General features: G+C 42.6%; 1 protein-coding gene across 3 annotated transcripts in view; it reads right to left on the reverse strand.

Annotated features, from left to right (window-relative positions):
- The window catches only part of WDR48 (WD repeat domain 48), a 42,972-nt gene extending 26,227 nt beyond the window's left edge, over positions 1–16,745 (reverse strand). For 2 of the 3 annotated variants that reach the window (XM_019418746.2, XM_019418744.2), the window contains exons 1-5: positions 16,672–16,745; positions 5,250–5,390; positions 1,820–1,898; positions 1,057–1,139; positions 814–943 (exon numbers count right to left, since the gene is read on the reverse strand). In XM_019418746.2, coding sequence (XP_019274291.1) covers positions 814–943; positions 1,057–1,139; positions 1,820–1,898; positions 5,250–5,390; positions 16,672–16,719 — 481 coding nt within the window. In that variant the 5' untranslated portion in view covers positions 16,720–16,745. Of the gene's footprint in view, positions 1–618; positions 733–813; positions 944–1,056; positions 1,140–1,819; positions 1,899–5,249; positions 5,391–16,671 lie in introns of all 3 variants that reach the window. The other variant, XM_053903971.1, reaches the window with a different exon arrangement.
- Between the last annotated feature and the right edge of the window lie 1,651 nt (positions 16,746–18,396).

An 18,396-nucleotide genomic window follows, 5' to 3' on the forward strand; every position in this document is an offset into this window, starting at 1 on the left:
AGCTGGACCTGTATGCAGAGATCTAGATAGTTCAGGCCTATATCCTGAACACAGACCTGCCAGGCCAGCCTTAGCCACAAATGTGCTCCTAAAAGCCCTCTGACACCTGGCCTAGAGGACGCTAGTGGGCTGGCTCAAGTGTGAGGCTCAGTTTCAAATTTAGACTCCTATGGGTCTGACCTGGTAATCTCAGATGTCTTAGCTGATGAGGCATCTGTGCAATTAGTGTGTTGTGAATGTTTCTGAATTGCCTCTGGAGGCACCCTAGCCTCTCCTGATCTCTTCTGAAATTGGCTGGATTCTTTAGGGTGGCTCTGAAAGGGTCCTGCAAAATCAGTGCAGGGAGCCTTTTCTTTCTTTGTGTACTTTCCATGTTGGCCATTAACTCAAGGGCTCATAGTAACACTTTTAAGAGTCAGAAACTGCCTGTTTTGTCAAGTAATCACCACCTCCATCAACAGTGTCTGCTGAGATTGTGACCCTGGACCAGGCAATGCTACGGGAGGTACAAAGTGGTAATAAGACAGACTCTTTTGCCCTGCAGGAACTTACACTTTAGCTAGGGAGCTAAGACATGCACATGTACAAAATTAGCCAGGTTACACCTGGAGAAGTTACCATTTTTAGACTGCAGTGAGGAACTAGCTCCTTGTTGTTCAATCATACTCTTGGGGGCTAGAACGCTGTAGGTAGAAGCACTCTCAAAATACGAACCACTGTCTCGATGCAAACCTATCAAAGATGTTTCACCAACCATTCTTTATTTATGTCAACTTGAATCACTTCCAAAGAAATTTTCTTCAAACACCTTACTTGTGACAGTGTTGTTTGAGGCAGTCAATGCTGTTAAGGTATTCACATCCCAGAGGAATATCTGTCTGTCCAACCCAGCTGAAGCTACCAGTTCTTTATCCTTGGCATAGGCTAAGGCCTTTACATAATCCTGTAACAGAACACACGCACGATGATCTACTAGATCGGTAAGGAAAGGAGTCACAGAAAGTACTGAGATCTCACCGTTACACTAAAGACGCTGAAAATTGTTTGTCGTTTTACCTTATGTGTCCTTAGTGTTGACATGCAAAATCCCTTATGTGCATTCCACACTTTCACTGTTGTGTCAGAAGAAGCAGATATTACTAGAAGAGGCAAAGAATAAATGAACCCCTTAGTAAGACTTTTCATCATTTTAAGGACTCTTAACAATGTAACGTGCTTTCAAACTGACATTCACAGACACACACGTATACTTGAATATTTACAGTATTTGTAACATTAATTCCAGTACCTGTTCATGTTCACACACACACACATCTAAAAGCTCTTCCTAGAACCTATTTTTGAAACATGTTTTTAAATATGCAGGGCAAAGTTTTTCAATGTTCCAGCTGAAGGCACAACTAATTTGACTGAAAAAAGTTTTCCTAACACAGACTGCAAAACTAAGAAATGGACCTTACCATAATAAGAACAAAAAGAGACATTAATAAGGCTAACAGAAGACTGCATATTGTATGAATCTGTTTACATATATATAGCTTGAATGTAGGCAAAACTAATTTATAGTGTTTAGCAGACAGGAGAGCAGTTATCTTGGGGCATGAGGGAGTGATTGAAAGGGTGGTCCAAGGGGGATTTTGGTAATCTGTACCTGGACACGGGTATTCACCTTACGAAACTTTACTGAGCTGTATTCTCAAGGTGTGTGCTTTTCTGCATGTATGTCAGACTTCAATTAAAAAGGCACATGAAAAATAAAAAAACACACCAAGTTGAGTGAAAAACTCCCAGAAACCCAATAATCTAAAGAAGTACTTACATGTTTTCCCATTACAACAAAGCACAATGTCGTTTACCCAATCGGTATGGTGTTCCATAGATGCTATATATGGATCTTGCTAAAATAAAAAGAAAAATTGTGAGAACGTCACTAGTTTGCATTAGAGGACAAAATCTATATTATAAATTATAGATATGTTTGCATTCTTCAATTAATGTGACCCGTTACTCTCGGGTCGTAAAATTGACAACTGAATTCAGAGTACAATTTCATCAAACAGTTGATGCTTCTGTATTACAGATGTGAATAGAAGTTTTGTTTCAGGAGTTTTATTACTGACGAAAGCCTGGGTTCCTAGGGCAAATGCTTACTTTTTACGCCTCGAGTGAGTGAAGGCAACAAGATCTGGGCTAGGCACCGCACGTGACACAGAGCGCTGCAGGCAGGGGTTTCCTAGGACAGGACGTGAGCAGATCTGCAGGCTGGCGGCGTCTGAATCAGTGGTGGTGAAGGCTCACCACAGACACAGATATGAAAATGAGGCTGATGAAAGCGGAGAGGAGCCCAGCCTAACCCCCTACTGCTATTTTGACTTTCTGAATTAATGTCTTCCTCATGGTATGTACAGTCCTTCAGAAGGCTATAAGAGTATTCCCCATGCTACCATATCAATTCAGTAACTTGAGATTCTTCCACTCCTCTCTCTTGGCTTAATTACCAGGAGTTAAAGAACAGTATTTCATTACATGCTACACACAACACTTCAAGGGGGAAGAGAACAGTTCTCTACAAGTCTATCTGACAAGTGATGCTACTCAGTCTCGTTGTAAAATGAAGACCGGAAAAAAGATGTCTAAGGGCAGGATGGGTAGGTTTTCTAGATTCTTTCAGGCTTAAACTTTTTTTTTTTTTTAAATATGAAATTTATTGTCAAATTGGCTTCCATACAACACCCACGGCTCATCCCAACAGGTGCCCTCCTCAGTACCCATCACCCACCCTCCCCTCCCTCCCACCCCCGATCAACCCTCAGTTCTCAGTTTTTGAGAGTCTCTTATGTTTTGGCTCCCTCCCCCTCTAACTGTTTTTTTTCCTTCCCCTCCCCCCATGGTCTTCTGTTAAGTTTCTCAGGATCCACATAAGAGTGAAAAGATACGGTATCTGTCTTTCTCTCTCTGACTTAATTCACTTAGCGTAACACTCTCCAGTTCCATCCACATTGCTACAAAAGGCCATATTTCATTCTTTCTCATTGCCAAGTAGTATTCCATTGTGTATATAAACCACATCTTCTTTATCCATTCGTCAGTTGATGGACATTTAGGCTCTTTCCATCATTTGGCTATTGTTGAAAGTGCTGCTATAAACATTGGGGTCCAAGTGCCCCCATGCCTCAGCACTCCTGTATCCCTTGGGTAAATTCCTAGCAGTGCTATTGCTGGGTCATAGGGTAGATCTATTTTTAATTTTTTGAGGAACCTCCACACTGTTTTCCAGAGCAGCTGCACCAGTTTGCATTCCCACTAATGATGCAAGAGGGTTCTGGTTTCTCCACATCCTCACCAGCATCTATAGTTTCCTGATTTGTTCATTTGAACCACTCTGGCGTGGGGCGGTATCTGAGTGTGGTTCTGATTTATATTTCCCTGATGAGGAGCGACGTTGAGCATCTTTTCATGTGCCTGTTGGCCATCTGGATGTCTTCTTTAGAGAAGTGTCTATTCATGTTTTCTGCCCATTTCTTCACTGGATTATTTGTTTTTCGGGTGTGGAGTTTGGACTCACATTCAGGTCCTTTATCCATTTTGAGTTTATTTTTGTGATGTAAGAAAGTGGTCCTTTATCCATTTTGAGTTTATTTTGTGATGTAAGAAAGTGGTCTAGTTTCATCCTTCTGCATGTTGCTGTCCAGTTCTCCCAGCACCATTTGTTAAACAGACTGTCTTTTTTCCACTGGATATTCTTTCTTGCTTTGTCAAAGATTAGTTGGCCATACTTTTGTGGGTCTAGTTCTGGGGTTTCTATTCTATTCCATTGGTCTATGTGTCTGTTTTTGTGCCAATACCATGCTGTCTTGATGATGACAGCTTTGTAGTAGAGGCTAAAGTCTGGGATTGTGATGCCTCCTGCTTTGGTCTTCTTCTTCAAAATTACTTTGGCTATTCGGGGTCTTTTGTGGTTCCATACGAATTTTAGGATTGCTTGTTCTAGCTTCGAGAAGAATGCTGGTGCAATTTTGATTGGGATTGCATTGAACGTGTAGATAGCTTTGGGTAGTATTGACAAAACAATATTTATTCTTCCAGGCTTAAACTCTTGTGAATGTTTTCCGTAATTTGCCTGAAATACTGTAAGTTCCGAGAATGGTGACATTCCAATTCAAATGTGAGTTCCAAAAAGCATTTCAAAGTCCTATTTTCTTAGTTTCTATGTTTCTGACACCGGGCCACCACTGTTTCCGTTGGTTACAAAATTCAAAACCCACAGGACCAAAGTCCACTTAAAGAAACATTATCCAGCAACCGTGCAAAGTAGTGGCTCTTTTTCAGACTGCACATCAGAGTTGCAAAGCTTGCTAGAGAGACACGGACTTTTAAAACCACAAGGTCAAGCACCAGGGTTCTGAAGTTAAACTGTGCTCTAATTCTCTGTCACCTACTAGCTATTTAAGCATGGGCTTCTCTGAGCCTATCTTCCCAGCGATGAAAATGAATCATAACAGCTGCCCTGAAGGTTGATGTGAGAGTTAAAACCACAGTGGATAGGAAAGTGCTAAGACTGTCTGGTACATGGCTAGGGGCTCTAAATGCTCCTTCTCCTTCCCTGAATCTTCCTTTCGATGTCATAGACAATACGTGCATTCAAACAAAATACAGGAACAGTTCCTTTCCATCTGACTGGGGATTTGTCTTTACATAGATTTAAGTCCTGTTCCCTGTTTAAGAAAACAGACCTTCAATCTCCCGAAGAAGTGGAACATGTTGTCTTTATATTTTTCTATCGACTTTCTATTAACTAATGAGGCCTATTGATTTTTTGGGGGGTACCCTACTCACTTTTCAATAAAGAAACCAAATGTTTGTTCAAGATTAATTATAAATGTAAAAGCATATTCGACCTTTTTTTTTTTTTTTAAAGCACTGACAAGGGTTGCCAAGAAGCTTTTGGGAAACATACTTAAAACAGAAAAATAAACTGTTGAGAGTAATCCTCCTACCAGACAAATCTCTCTGTTCTTTTGTAGGAGACAGCTCTTATCACACACCTAGTTTATGGAGTCCCCACCTTAGCTAAAACACTTTTGAATACTCTCCTACGGGTGTTTTCTCAGAGGCTTACAGAATTCTGGTTGCAGTGTAGCAAATACCTCACTGCTCAGAGATTAAGTCTGAAACTGTGAAAGGTGCCACTTGGACAGACTACAATTCACTGGGTAAATGTGAAATGTGAAACTCAATCCCTGCCTTACCTTGTGCTGATTGACACTCCATATTCTTATGATGGAGTCTCGACCGGCCGTGAAAAGTCTGTTCAGTGCTGGATCCAGCTGCAGGGCATTGACTCCATTTCGATTGTACTTCTCTACTTCATCTCGAATAACATAGGAAACCTGAGAAATACGTCCAAATTTGCTTTTCATAAAGTTGTAAGACATGCGATAATATGTAGGCTACTCGTGGCCAATCTGAAATTCAAAATCCCTTGTTTCCCAATATAAAACTTATTTTTCAACCCGCTGAGACGCTGAGGAGTGGAGAAGAATGACGCCAGTAACAGCCGAGTCCAGGATAAGCACGAATGAAGCTAACTTCCCGCAACTTCCTAACCAGACTCTTCCCCAGTCTTGTCTCTCGAATCCACTTTCTACAAAGCGGTTGTAAACTGGAACGTGTCTCACCGCTGCTCAAAAACCTCTTCAGTTGCTCACCCTCCTAGACCCGTGATTTGACCCGAACTCCTCTACTGGTCTCCAGTGCCTTCTTCATGTCTCCTGCCACCCATCTTTGCACACTCTGCTCGTGGTTCTTACACACCGTGCCTCCAGACCATCGGTGCCCAGGCCCCTCTGTGTGGAAGCTCTCCTTCCTACTCTGCCGCAGTCTTTACACGTGTTTAGGTGACGCTTCCTCGAAAGGCCTCGTCTGACCTGCCAAACAAAGTGAGGTTTTGTGTTCCTGTAATACACTAACCCCTTCCTTCAGAGTACCTTGCCTTACTTCGCCGCCGTCGGTAACCTGTCTGATCACTGTGAAAACCCAGGAGAATCAACCAAAAGCAATTACAACTAAGAAAAAGGCAGCCAAAAGCGAAATGTTTCTAATCTAATGAAATAACCAGTGAAGACAAAATTGGGGGGGAGGTACTTACAATAGGAACAAGAATGAATACCCAGAAATATATTTTGCAAGGAAGACACATAATCGGCAGGACAAGGTATGTAAAAGAACGACTTGAATAGAGGAGACATGCCGTACGGGAAGATTCAAAATTAGTAATTCTTGCCTAAATTTGTGAATTTAGCCCAACTTTGGTCAGAATCCTGTCAGATTTCTTCCTAGAAGACAAAGTACATACAGTATACTGTCTCTGAGGGAATACCCAGTCATTTTTAAAAATGAAAAGATATTCTTTAGAGATCTTAAGAGGTATTATTGTAAAGCTACTAGAATTACAATGGAGTACCACCACGGGAATATGGAAAAAAGGATCACTAGAATGAAACAACATTTGGAAACATATTTTCCTGTTATAAATTTTTAATTTTTCCTATAAACATAGTATGTCAAATGAATGAGGGCATGAGAAGTCATTTAATAAATTATCTAGGAGCATCTAGTGATTCCACCGGGAATAATTATATCCTTTCTCCAAATCTGAAACCAAAATGAATTTTTATATGAACTAAAGATTGAAATTTAACAATTTAATCATAAAAATACTTTTTAAAAAGACAGGCAAATATTTATAATCTCTAGACAGAGAAGGTTCTGCTAACATGAAAAGCAACAGGGTAATCTTTTCAAAGAAAAAGGCCAACGCGGCTATGACCAAACACAAGTCTATACCTTGCGTGTGTACACAACTGTTCACAACAGCATTATTCACAACAGCCAAAAAGTGGAAACGACTCAAATGTCCACCAACTGACGGATGGAGAGACAAAATGTGGTATATCTGTGCAACGGAGTATTATTCAGCCATAAAAAGCAGGGAAGTATTGACATAGCTTATGGACACAGCCAGAACCTTAAAAACATTATTAGGCTAAGTTAAAGAGACCAGTTACAAAAGGCCACCTATTTTATTCTATTTATACGAAACATCCAGACAGGTAAATCAATCTACAGAGAAAGAAAGCAGATTAGGGTTGCCAGGGGCTTAGAGGAGAGGAAAATGGGGGTGACTACTAACAGGTATGATGTTTCTTTCCGGGGTGATAAAATGTTCTGAACTAGGTGATCAATGCACAGTGTTGGGAGTTTCCAAAAAAGCTCTAAATTGTATACTTTAGCAGGGTGAACTTGTAAATTTTATCTCAATACAGCTGTTATTTAGGAAAAAAAACACCCTGAATGTCAAAAAATAATAGGAGTAAGGTTAAAAGGCAAACATCTCACTGGGAGAATAATGAAACAGATATGAAAAACAAAAGTTCACTCTTGAGAACATACTAAGCATCCTTACAAAACAGTAAGAAAAAGTCAAACTCCTTAACAGAAAGAGGAACAAAGATCACAAAGGGGAAATTTTTAAAAAAGAAAACGGCCAGCAAACGCATAAATAAAGTCACAAAACAGGCCAGGGTTGTATGCACAAAGACAACAAGACTGTTGTTTTTGGCCTAGTCTTTTGGGTACAAGTAATTGTAATAGAAATTTGCAAATGAGCTTAAATTGAAAAAAAGAAAGAGAGAGAGAGAGAGAGAGAATTTAACATAGAGATACAAGGATATCTATCAGAGCCCAAGGGCAAGAAATATATATAGTCGTGACTCATAAGAGACATTTTAAAATAAAATCATGGCACTTCTCTGTTGAAGCCTTCCAAAGATTTTTCACTGCATTGAAAGTCCAAATTCCTCACGTGCTTTGGATCTATCCTGTGCCTTCACACTCACCTCTAACTCCCCCCAGCGTCTTTCATGAGAGTCACCCCAAACTCCTTTCTGTTCCTCCGATACAACAAACTCTTTTACTGTTGACTGTGCCAAGAAGATCCCCTGAGTCTACAACACCCACAGGAATACCGCCCCCCCCCCCCACCCGGCTTTTATCTGCTTTTATCTTGTCTGGCTCACCCTGGCCCTCCATGTCTTAGCAGAAAGGTCACCTCTTCCGAAAGGCATCCCCTGATCTCCTTCGTCACTTACCCTACTTACTTCTCCCGTGGTTCTTACCACACTCCATATTTCCCTTTTTTTCCTTTTATCATTAAGTTTCCTATGCTTTGAGAAAGCCCTTTCAATCTAGAAACTTGTGGCACTTCGGCTCTGAGAAACTTTCTTGTATCAAGTCATTAATAATGATCTTTGCTTCCTTTGCTCCTTCTTAAATTCCCATCAATCAGATGTTGGAACTTTCTTTTTTTTAATTTTTAAAAAATGTCTGTTTTTGAGAGAGAGAGAGAGAGAGAGAGCGAGCAAGCACAGGAGTGGAGGAGGGGCAGAGACAGAGACACAGAATCTGAAGCAGGCTCCAGGCTCCGAGCTGTCAGCACAGAGCCCGACGCGGGGCTCGAACCCACAAACTGCGAGATCATGCCCTGAACTGAAGTTGGACGCTCAACCTACTGAGCCACCCAGGCTCCCCAGATGTTGGAACTTTCAAACTGATCCTTCATCTTTTATTCTATATTATCGACCTTTGCCCTTTTGTTTCCTTTTGTAATACCTCCTTCACTATTTTTTAACTGCTATTATTTTTTTTAGTAAATTTCAGTATGATGGACAAAACAGAGGTGGGATCTTCAAAAAGGAAATGACTTGGTAAATTACGGCACATCCGTCCTAGGTGGTCATTAAAGAATCAACATGAACTATACACACTGCAATGCTCCAAGACCTATTACAGTAAAACCTTGTTGTTAAAGAAAAAAAATACTGGCTGTAGAGATCAGGAAAACAGGATTCAGGTCTTTTAACAAACACGGATGAGGCATCCACCGGTGGCCAGGCTCGATTCTAAATGCTGAGGATCTTGTGAGCAAGCACAAAGTCCGCTTGGAGCTTTCACTCTAGCGGGGGCTGGAGCTAGAGAATATAAGTCACAGCAAGTTAAGTGACATTGGCTGCCCTCCCCCTGCAGGATACAGGCAAGCTGTGCAGGCAGATGAGATGGAAGTAAAAGAAAGAGAAAAGCAGAAGGTACTGGAGACAGAAGCAATGAATGAGCGAACAAAGTCCTGGAAAAACTCATTTAGACAGAGTCAAGAGTACAAGCAAAGGCAGAGAAGATGAAGACTCATATCTTAAAAAAAAAAAAAAAAAAAAAAAAAAAGGGCAAGGCAAGGAGCAGAGGGTACTGTAAGAACTCTGCAAGGAATGGGAAGATAGACCTTCGGTAGGAACTATGCATTTTGGAAGAGACATGTAAAGGGACTGACAGGAAGAAGACTAGGGCAGTGCCCTAGCAGTAAGTACCCAGCCAGACTACACTGTAAGTATTTGTAGCTGGCTCAATAAGTAAGCACTGTTTGATTAACTTGTGGGACCCAAAACAAAGAAATCAGAGTGGGGACGATCCACTAAACTTCATGTGGTAATACCCCTAGAGTATTTGGTAATGTGCCAGAGGGCAGAGGAAACACTATCCTTGATTATTTTACTTCAAGATAATCAGATTCGTTTTCTATCGCTGAGATATACATTACTACACATTTAGTGGTTTCAAACAATTCCCATTTATTATTTCACAGTTCTGAAGGTCAGAAGTCCAGGATGAGCTTGGGTAGGTCCTCCGCTTAGGGTCTCTCAAAAAGTCTAAACTGATTGGTCAAAATTTGATTGGTCTGTTCCTTCTCCGAGGCTCTAGGACAGTTGGCTTCTAAGCTAATTCAAGTTGCAGGCCTGCAGGCCGTTTCCTTGCTGGCGGTCAGCCAGGGGTCCATCCTTGCTCCTAGAGGCTGCTTGCAATCCTTCTCAAACTTTCTACGCGCCCTCTCCTGCAAAAGAGGGACTCTCTCGTGCCTCAAATCTGACTTCTGCGTCCAGTGGGAGAACACTCTCTGTTTTTAAAGGATCACATAATTAAATTGGGCCCGCTGGGATAATCCAGGATAATCCCCCCTTTAAGGTCTGTAACCTTAATTACATCTGCAAAGTCCTTTTTATCATGCAACATAACATATTCACAAATTCCAGGGATTAGGGCATGGGCATTTGCTGGGGGAGGGGGGATTCTGCCTATCACAGTAACAATTTTTTATGTGAAAACAAATATAGACGTATCATGTAATAAGTACAAAATTCACAATCTTTTTAAGAAAAGAAGGGGTGCCTGCCGGCATTTCAGGCTTACAATGGAGGCACTCTGAACTATTACCCTGCACCCCGCCCCCCCCCCCCCCACAGTGTGCATTGACTCACCTCCAGCTGGATGTCTAACAGGCATCTTAATCGTGCCATTGCCCAAACCACCTCCTAACAGTCCTCTCCAAACTAGTTTTTCCCAGTCTTCCTCACTGAGAGGCGTTAACGGCAACTCCATTCTTCCAGTCGCTCGGGCCAAAAACCTTGGTGCCATGGTTAATTCAATTTGTCTCATCTCACATCCTGTCAGCAAGTCTAGTCTTGCAAAATTTAACTACTTCTCACCACCCCGTGTGGAGCCACTATCACACAGCGTCTGGATTTCTTTTTGTTTTCCTGTTCATTTATTCATTCTGAGGGAGAGAGAATCCCAAGCAGGCTCTGCGCTGTGTGCCGGTGCTGCCCCCTCCCCGATGCGGGGCTCGACCCAGCGAACCCGTGAGGTCACAACTGGAGCCCAAATCAAGAGCTGGATGTTTAAGTTTGACCGACTGAGCCACCAAGTCCCTACCCACCCCCACCGGGTTTCTTGAACAGCTCTTGGTCCCCCTGCTCTGCCCCTGCTCTAAATATAGCCGCCAGGCCGGTCCTGTTAAAACACAGATATATCATGTATATTCCTCTACTCCAAATTCGCCAGGGCTTCCCAGCTCGCTCAGTGTAAAGGCCAAAGCCCTCCCTATGACCCGCAGCGCTCCTAAAAGATCTGGCCTGCAACGACCTCTCTGATCTCATCACCTGCTCCTCTTCCCTCACTCATTCCATGCCAGCCACAAAGGCATCTCGAGCACTCCACAAGCAGGCCAGGCACATTCCCACTCGGGACTTCTGCATTTGACGTTCTCCCTGGAATGCTCTCCCAGATGGCAATCTCATTTCCTTCAGCTCCTTACTCAAAAGTCAGCCTCTCAGCAAGGCCTTCTCTGGCCACCACCACTAAAATTTCACTTCCCCCTCCACTGCTCACCACTAACCATTTTTTACATCTGAAACTTATTTCCCCCCACATTATCTTACGGAAATTTCAAACACATATAAAAATCGAAAGAATTACACAGCCAATGTCTGTATACCCACATCTGTTCTACAATGAACACTGTTTATGTTTGCTTTATCTCATACCCATCCAACCATCTGATCTGCTATTTTCAATGCGTTTCAAAATAAGTTGCACATCATCAACATCACTTCCCCCTAAGTACTTCAACGTGTATATCACTGTCTAGACTCCATTATTTATTTATGGCTTTTTTTTTAGTGGTTCCTTTTTTAAGGTAAAATTTACATACAACGAAATGTAGAAATCTTAAGGGTACACAGATACTTCTGACAAACGCATGTATCTGTATAATATAAACCCCTACGAAGACATACAGAACATCATTACCACCCTAGGAAGCTCCCTCCTCTGCTTCCCAACCTCTACGTGCCATTTCTAGGCAATCTAGAGCTCACTTTTTTTCACCATAGATTAGTTTTGTCTGTTCTAAAACAATCCGTAAGTGGAATCACACAGCTCTTTTGTGGAAGGATACTTCCAGCTATCCAGGTTACATCAGGTCAAATTTGGCCAAGAAAAACTGGCCAAGTTTCAGTAATTCTCACATCTGTTTTCCCTGCTCAATCCTGTGGCTGCTTTCACAGCCACATATACAATGGCTGAGTTGAGTGGCTATGACACAGTAATGTGGCCTGCAAAGCCTAAAATACTTACCATCTGATCCCTTAGAGAAAAAGTTTATTGACCTCTGTTCCAGCGGATGCCACAGTGGTACAATTTTTTTTTTTTTTTTTTTTTTTTTTTTTTTTTTTTTTTTTTTTTACTATCCATCCTGTATAAAAAGTAACTCATCTTGGACATCTGGCTAATTTGTAAGGGTCTTTCCTTGAGAAGCCAGGATTTGGATTCACTGTACTTCTTTTAAAAAGTCTCAAAGATTAAACAACCAACCCAAAACTGGGACTCAGACTCAGAAGTAAGGACCCACACTACCTTTGAATAGGTCTGGAATAACTCAATATTTAGCAGAGAAAGAAGGTAAGTACTGATAGAAGAGAACTTGGTTGGTTGCCTCTCCATTCCCCATTTCTGCTCCTAATACTTTCCTTAAGGCAAGCAAATCCTAGAAGAAAAAATGTACAGGAGCTACTTAAGACACTGTAATCTTGGATACTGTGTGAAAGGACATGAGGCTTGGGATGGGACAGCCACCAAGTGGAAAGGCCAAAGCTGGGAGTTTGGGAATCGAAGAGAACTCCTAAGCAGCCCGATGGTCAAGTTTCTTAGGTTAGAGAGTCACAGTGAGCCTGCTGGTTCAAGATTTGCATGAAACTAGGACTACCTCTTGAGTTTTCATTTACATGAGCCAATACATATCTTTTATTATGGGAGCTGGATTAACTTGGATTTGGGGTCATTTCCAAGGAGAAGAGTCCTCCTGTTAATGGAAGGCCGAGTATTTATATGTTTGAACCATCACTGAGTACTATGGCATAGTCAGCATTGTTGTTTCTCCTAAACCAGTAATAGTAGTGACAACCTCACCCCAAGAATTCTGAAGCAAGTGAGGAAAAAGGTCATTGTTGAAGGGAAGATGGAGAGATGGGGGGGGGGGGTAGAGAGAGAGAGGGCGCACGCATATGCGAGCCAACCAAAAGACTCAGGTTTTGGAAAATCGTAACACCAAGGGACCACCAGGGAGTGAAATGACTTGCTTTGATACTTTACCAGGAAAAAAATCTGCATCATATATCTGAATTCACCAATTTGATAGTCTGATAATGTTTTTGCCAATCACAAATCCATCCCTACCCCTCATACTCACTTTCAGGCTTTTTAGAAGTTGAAAATGGTAAGACATGTTCATTCTTCATTATGTCTATAATTAATAAGCAGTATGTTTGGACCCCTCTCTACTGTCTATTTATCAATATTATAAGTCTCAAGGTTCTTTTTGGCCTACAATTTAATCACGAAGCTCAGGGCTACTGCCTCTTGGTACAAGACACAGACAGCCAAGAGGCACAATATATTTATGTAGCCATATATATGTTTTCCAAAATGGAAAGATTTTATGAGAACAAAGAATGTTTTAAAAAGCTCAAAAATATAAAAGTTAATACATATTTTAAAATAAAAGATATCCCATTTCCTGCCTTACCCATAATCACATAATCTAAAACATAGAGATAATCACTGTTAATAGCTTTTCAGACTTTTGAAATACATTATTTCCTTGTGGAAATGGGACTATGTAATGTTGACTTATTTTTTTTTACTTCTGGACACTTTTCCTTTTTAGTAATACAGACTGAACTTGTCTTTTTAACAACTATAGATTAATCCACTACATACTGTACCTAAGTTACCTGCCAAGTGACTACCGATAGACATTTAGATTTTTTTCACAATGACAGCATTCCAAAAATAAACCCGCTAGCACAACCAGAGAAAGATATATGCATATGCGCTTGTTTTTTTAAAATATTTTTAATGTTTATTTTTGAGAGAGACAGACAGACAATGTGAGCAAGGGAGGGGCACAGAAAGAGGGAGACACAGAATCCAAAGCAGGCTCCAGGCTCACAGTTGTCAGCACAGAGCCCAATGTGGTGCTCAAACTCACAAACCACGAGATCATGACCTGAGCCGAAGTCAGACACTTAACCGACTGAACCACCCAGGCGCTCCTGTACTTTTGTAAAACAGACGAGGAATTGCTGGGTCAATGGGAATGTGTATTTAAAATTTTGACAAACAGCAAGACACTAAACAAATATTATGACATTTAGAACAAAAAAAAATCACATAAGTTGGGTACACACGCACAAGGAGGTATAGAACATTGGTTTTCTTTTTTTTTAATTTTTTTAATGTTTATTTACTTTTGAGACAGAGAGAGACAGAGCATGAGCAGGGGAGGGTCAGAGAGAGAGGGAGACACAGAATCTGAAACAGGCTCCGGGCTCCGAGCTGTCAGCACAGAGCCCGACGCGGGGCTCGAACTCACGGACCGTGAGATCATGACCTGGGCTGAAGTCGGACGCTCAACCGACTGAGCCACCCAGGCGCCCCAGAGCATTGGTCTTCAACCAGGGGCAATTTTGCCCTCCAGGGGACATTTGAAAGTATCTAGTCATTTTTGGTCGTTGAAACCGGGAAGATGTTAACATCTAGTAGACAGAAGCCAGGATAATGCAAAACAACCTACAATGCATAGGATAAACCCACCCCCCCCAATAAAGAATCATGCAGCCCAACGTGCCAACAGCACACAGAGTAAAACAAACAAACAAACAAACAAAAACTGGTCTAGGATTATATATCACATGGTCCAAAGTAGCATTCTTTGAAGAGTAGAGGACAATTATCACCTTTACCTTTATATTGTTTTGTGGGGTTCTTTGGCAACAAACAGGCACTAGTTAAAAAAAAAAAAAAAAAAACCACTTCCATAAATAAAAGTTCTCCCTCACGTTGAGATAAAATCAGTCTCTGTAGCTTCTCACATTGGTTCTGTCTCTTGGGGACAAATTCTGAAAGCAGCTAATAAGATTCACGGAAGATTCTCTTCATCAGACTAATCTTAGCTCTTCTGAATGCTCTTCGTAGGAAATAGTTTTAGGTTACTTCACCAATCTGATGGCTAGAACTATCAAGAACAACGTACTAAGTGCTGGCCCCCAAACTGTAGTTTTGTACTCTGATCAGCAAAGAATGGAATTATCTCCCTCGTTAAACATGTGATGGCTCACATTCAGCTTATTAAAACATTCAGTTTTTCCATACACACTGTGGTGAATTTACATTTCCTCATCTTGCACTTTTATATTGCTTTTTAATTTTTTAAATGCTTATTTTTGAGAGAAAGACAGAGAGAGAGAGAGAGAGAGAGTGAGTGAGCAAGCGGGGGTGGGGGCAGAAAATCCAAAACAGGCTCTGTGCTAACAGCAGAGAGCCTGATGGAGGGCTCAAATCCATGAACTGTGAGATCATGGCCTGAGCTGAAGTCAGACACTTAACTGACTGAGCCACCCAGGCACCCTTATATTGCTTTTTAAATTTAAATACAAGAAAATGAGGTGGCTGATTAACTCTCCTTTATTTACTACCTTATGGTGTACCACTCCAGTGTCTAGAATACGATTAAGACAATTTTGAGTTGCATTTTAGTCAGAAGCAGTCATTCTCACCCACCTGGCTTGGATGCTGGGGTTATATAATCCCATTACTGGTGCACTTAAAAATCACCTAACAGGGTGAGTAGTTGTAGATTCTAACTCAGGACCCTGCATTGATCAATGAGATCAATAAAACAAGTAAACTGCCCAGAAGACTATGGCCTACAGCCAGTAACGGTTACCTTACTGAAGATAAGGGGTTTTTTGTTTGTTTGTTTGTTTGTTTTTACCTATTACATACTCGATTTCAACCTGTAGATCTACATACGCAGTGTCCCATATTACTTATTCCTATACTGGCTCAATTCTTTGCACATCTTTGGGACTAAACTAAGTGCTCAGGAAATGTTTAATGAGTAAGTACACAAACCTTCACTCCTACATACAATCCACCTGCAGGCAAACACCTGTAATAGGGCTTTTACTCCTCGCACCGTTTAAAATAATAGGTAGCAATAACTCTTAAACGTACCCAAAATAAAAGTGGATTCACGAAGGCATAAAGCACACACCGAAGGGTTGGATAACTCTACGCTTCGAGAATAAATTACAGAAACAGGAAAGAAAGATTCGAGGATGCACGAGATGAAAAAAATTCATAAAAATGATCGTTTCCCCACTAACACTGGCACACTCCCACGTCGTTTCCACCTCACAAGGGACAAAGCTTCCGGGGGGAGGAGGAGGGTCGGGAAGGCAGGGGGCTCCCGAGCAGAATCCTCCGCAGAAACCCCGCAGGACCGTGGGCGCCCCGCTGCCCCGCCACGCCCCCGCACAAGCCCACTCCGTGGCCGCCCGCCGGGGAATTGCCCGGAGGCCTCTGCTCAGACGCGGCTAGGGCAGAGCGCTTTGAAGAAAAGCAAGGGAAGGGGGAGGCAGGTGGGCGGGGAACGAGCCCATCCAGATCCCGCAAGCCCACAAGAGAGCTGCAGACCCGCAACCCTGGGCTCCGGACCGCGCACCCGAGGGTCCTGGGACCCGGCCAGGCGGGCCCAGCCAGCCGCCCCCCGCCCCTTCCTCAAGCCGTTAACGCCGCGGCCCCACCCCTCGCCGCTGGCTGCGCCCCGTCCCGCTCGCCCCAAGACGCTACCCTGGCCGACCGCGGCCCGAGGCAGCTGCTCGTTGGAGGTGGGCCCGGGGCCGCAGGCCGCGTCCGGGAGGTCGAGGAGCGGGGCTCCCATACCTGCACTTTCCTCCGCCCTGCCGTGTTCTGCCGGTGATGGGCCGCCATCTTGCATGTTGACACTCCTACGTCACTTCCGGAAGTGTCTGGGACCGGGCGGATGTCCCGCCTCTTCCCCTTTAGCCAAGGGCAGGTGGTGGAGCCGAAGTTGGCCTGGCCTCGTGCTCACCTGATGCTGTGTGTCCATGTGGCCGGCGGCTCTCTGGTGAGGTAGAAGCACCTAAAAACCGTTGTGTGGTATCGTGGTGGCGGAAAGAGCGCCGCTTTCTGAGCCGAAGGAGCAGTCCGACTCCAGCTCCGTGGCCTTAAACCATGGCTTGCGCTGCCCTCCGTTCGGGATGCCTCCTCCAGAGGTCCAAGCAGGCGAAACGAAAACGCTGAAAGAATTAATGCTGGACATGGGAGGCTTGGACAGACCTCTCCCCTCTCTGCCCCAGCTTTCCTAGGCCGCCAAAGGAACCTACCGATTTGCCACAAAGTACCTGAAATTGTAGAATTATTAAATTGGTTTCGAGGGGTGGGGAGAAATAGAAGGTTCCGAAAGAAGTGGCCCGTATCTTCAGGAGGAGCAAAATTTCTATTTAAATAAGAGATAAAAGGGTGTTATTAGAAGGCGAACATTAAAATTGGTCCTGGAGACAACTTTTCTAAGTTAACAAATCTTGAAGGAGTTGAGGCTCACTCTTGTATCTGCTTTAAGGCATCTCTTACACTAGGATGGTTAGATCTGGATGAAAGTTTGCCTTGAGGACGCTTTCCTGACACTAATTATAGGTGCTGAAGAGCGCCAGGCTCTTCCTTGTGAAAGTGAATTCTTTAGAACGGCACTGTCCCATACAGCATCTGCTAGCTACATGTGGCTACTGAGTACTTGAAATTAGCAACTTCAAACAGATAGGCTGAAACTAAACTACCTGCCAGATTTCAAAGAAAGGGTAAAGAAAAAAATAAAATATTTCATTAATAATTTTAATATAGATCTCACGTTGAAATGATGTCTTGGAAATACTGGTAAAATAAAATAGATTATTTCTCTCTTTTTTTAAATTTTTTAAATGTTTGTTTATTTTTGAGAGAGAGAGAGAGAGAAAGCGCAAGCAGGGGAGGGGCAGAGAGAGGGGGAGACAGAACGCAAAGCAGGCTCCAGGCTCTGATTTGTCAGCACAGAGCCCTATGTGGGGCTCAAACCCGCGAACCGCGAGATCATGAACCACTAGATCATAACCTGAGCCAAAGTCAGATGCTTAATCGACTGAGCCACCCAGGCGCCCATAGGTTATTTCTTTTTACTTTGTATAATGTGGCTATTAGTATATTTGAAGTTACATACATATCTCACGTATTTCTGTTGCATAGTGCCAGTATAGAATGATGCTTTAGAAAGTTCTTGTCTAGACAAATGCCTTTTTAAGTTAATAAATGTGGATTAGAAGAGTAGAAACTGATATCAGAAAGCTTCTTAAAACTTGCAGTGGTAACGTGTGGTTTTTTTTTAAGTTTATTTATTTTGAGAGAGAGAGCATGAACAGGGGAAGAGTAGACAAAGGGAGAGAGAGAATCCCAGGCAGGCCCCACACTTTCAGTGCAGAGCCTGGCACGAGGCTCCAACTCATGAACCACGAGATCATGACCTTAGCCAAAACCAAGAGACCCTCAACGAACTGAACCACCCAGGCACCCCTAGCAGTGATAACTTGTAGATAAGTTACCATTACTGCATTTTAT

Source organism: Panthera pardus, unplaced genomic scaffold, assembly GCF_024362965.1.
Source record: "Panthera pardus isolate Hobbes unplaced genomic scaffold, ASM2436296v1 HiC_scaffold_16, whole genome shotgun sequence".
Classification (NCBI taxonomy): domain Eukaryota; kingdom Metazoa; phylum Chordata; class Mammalia; order Carnivora; family Felidae; genus Panthera; species Panthera pardus.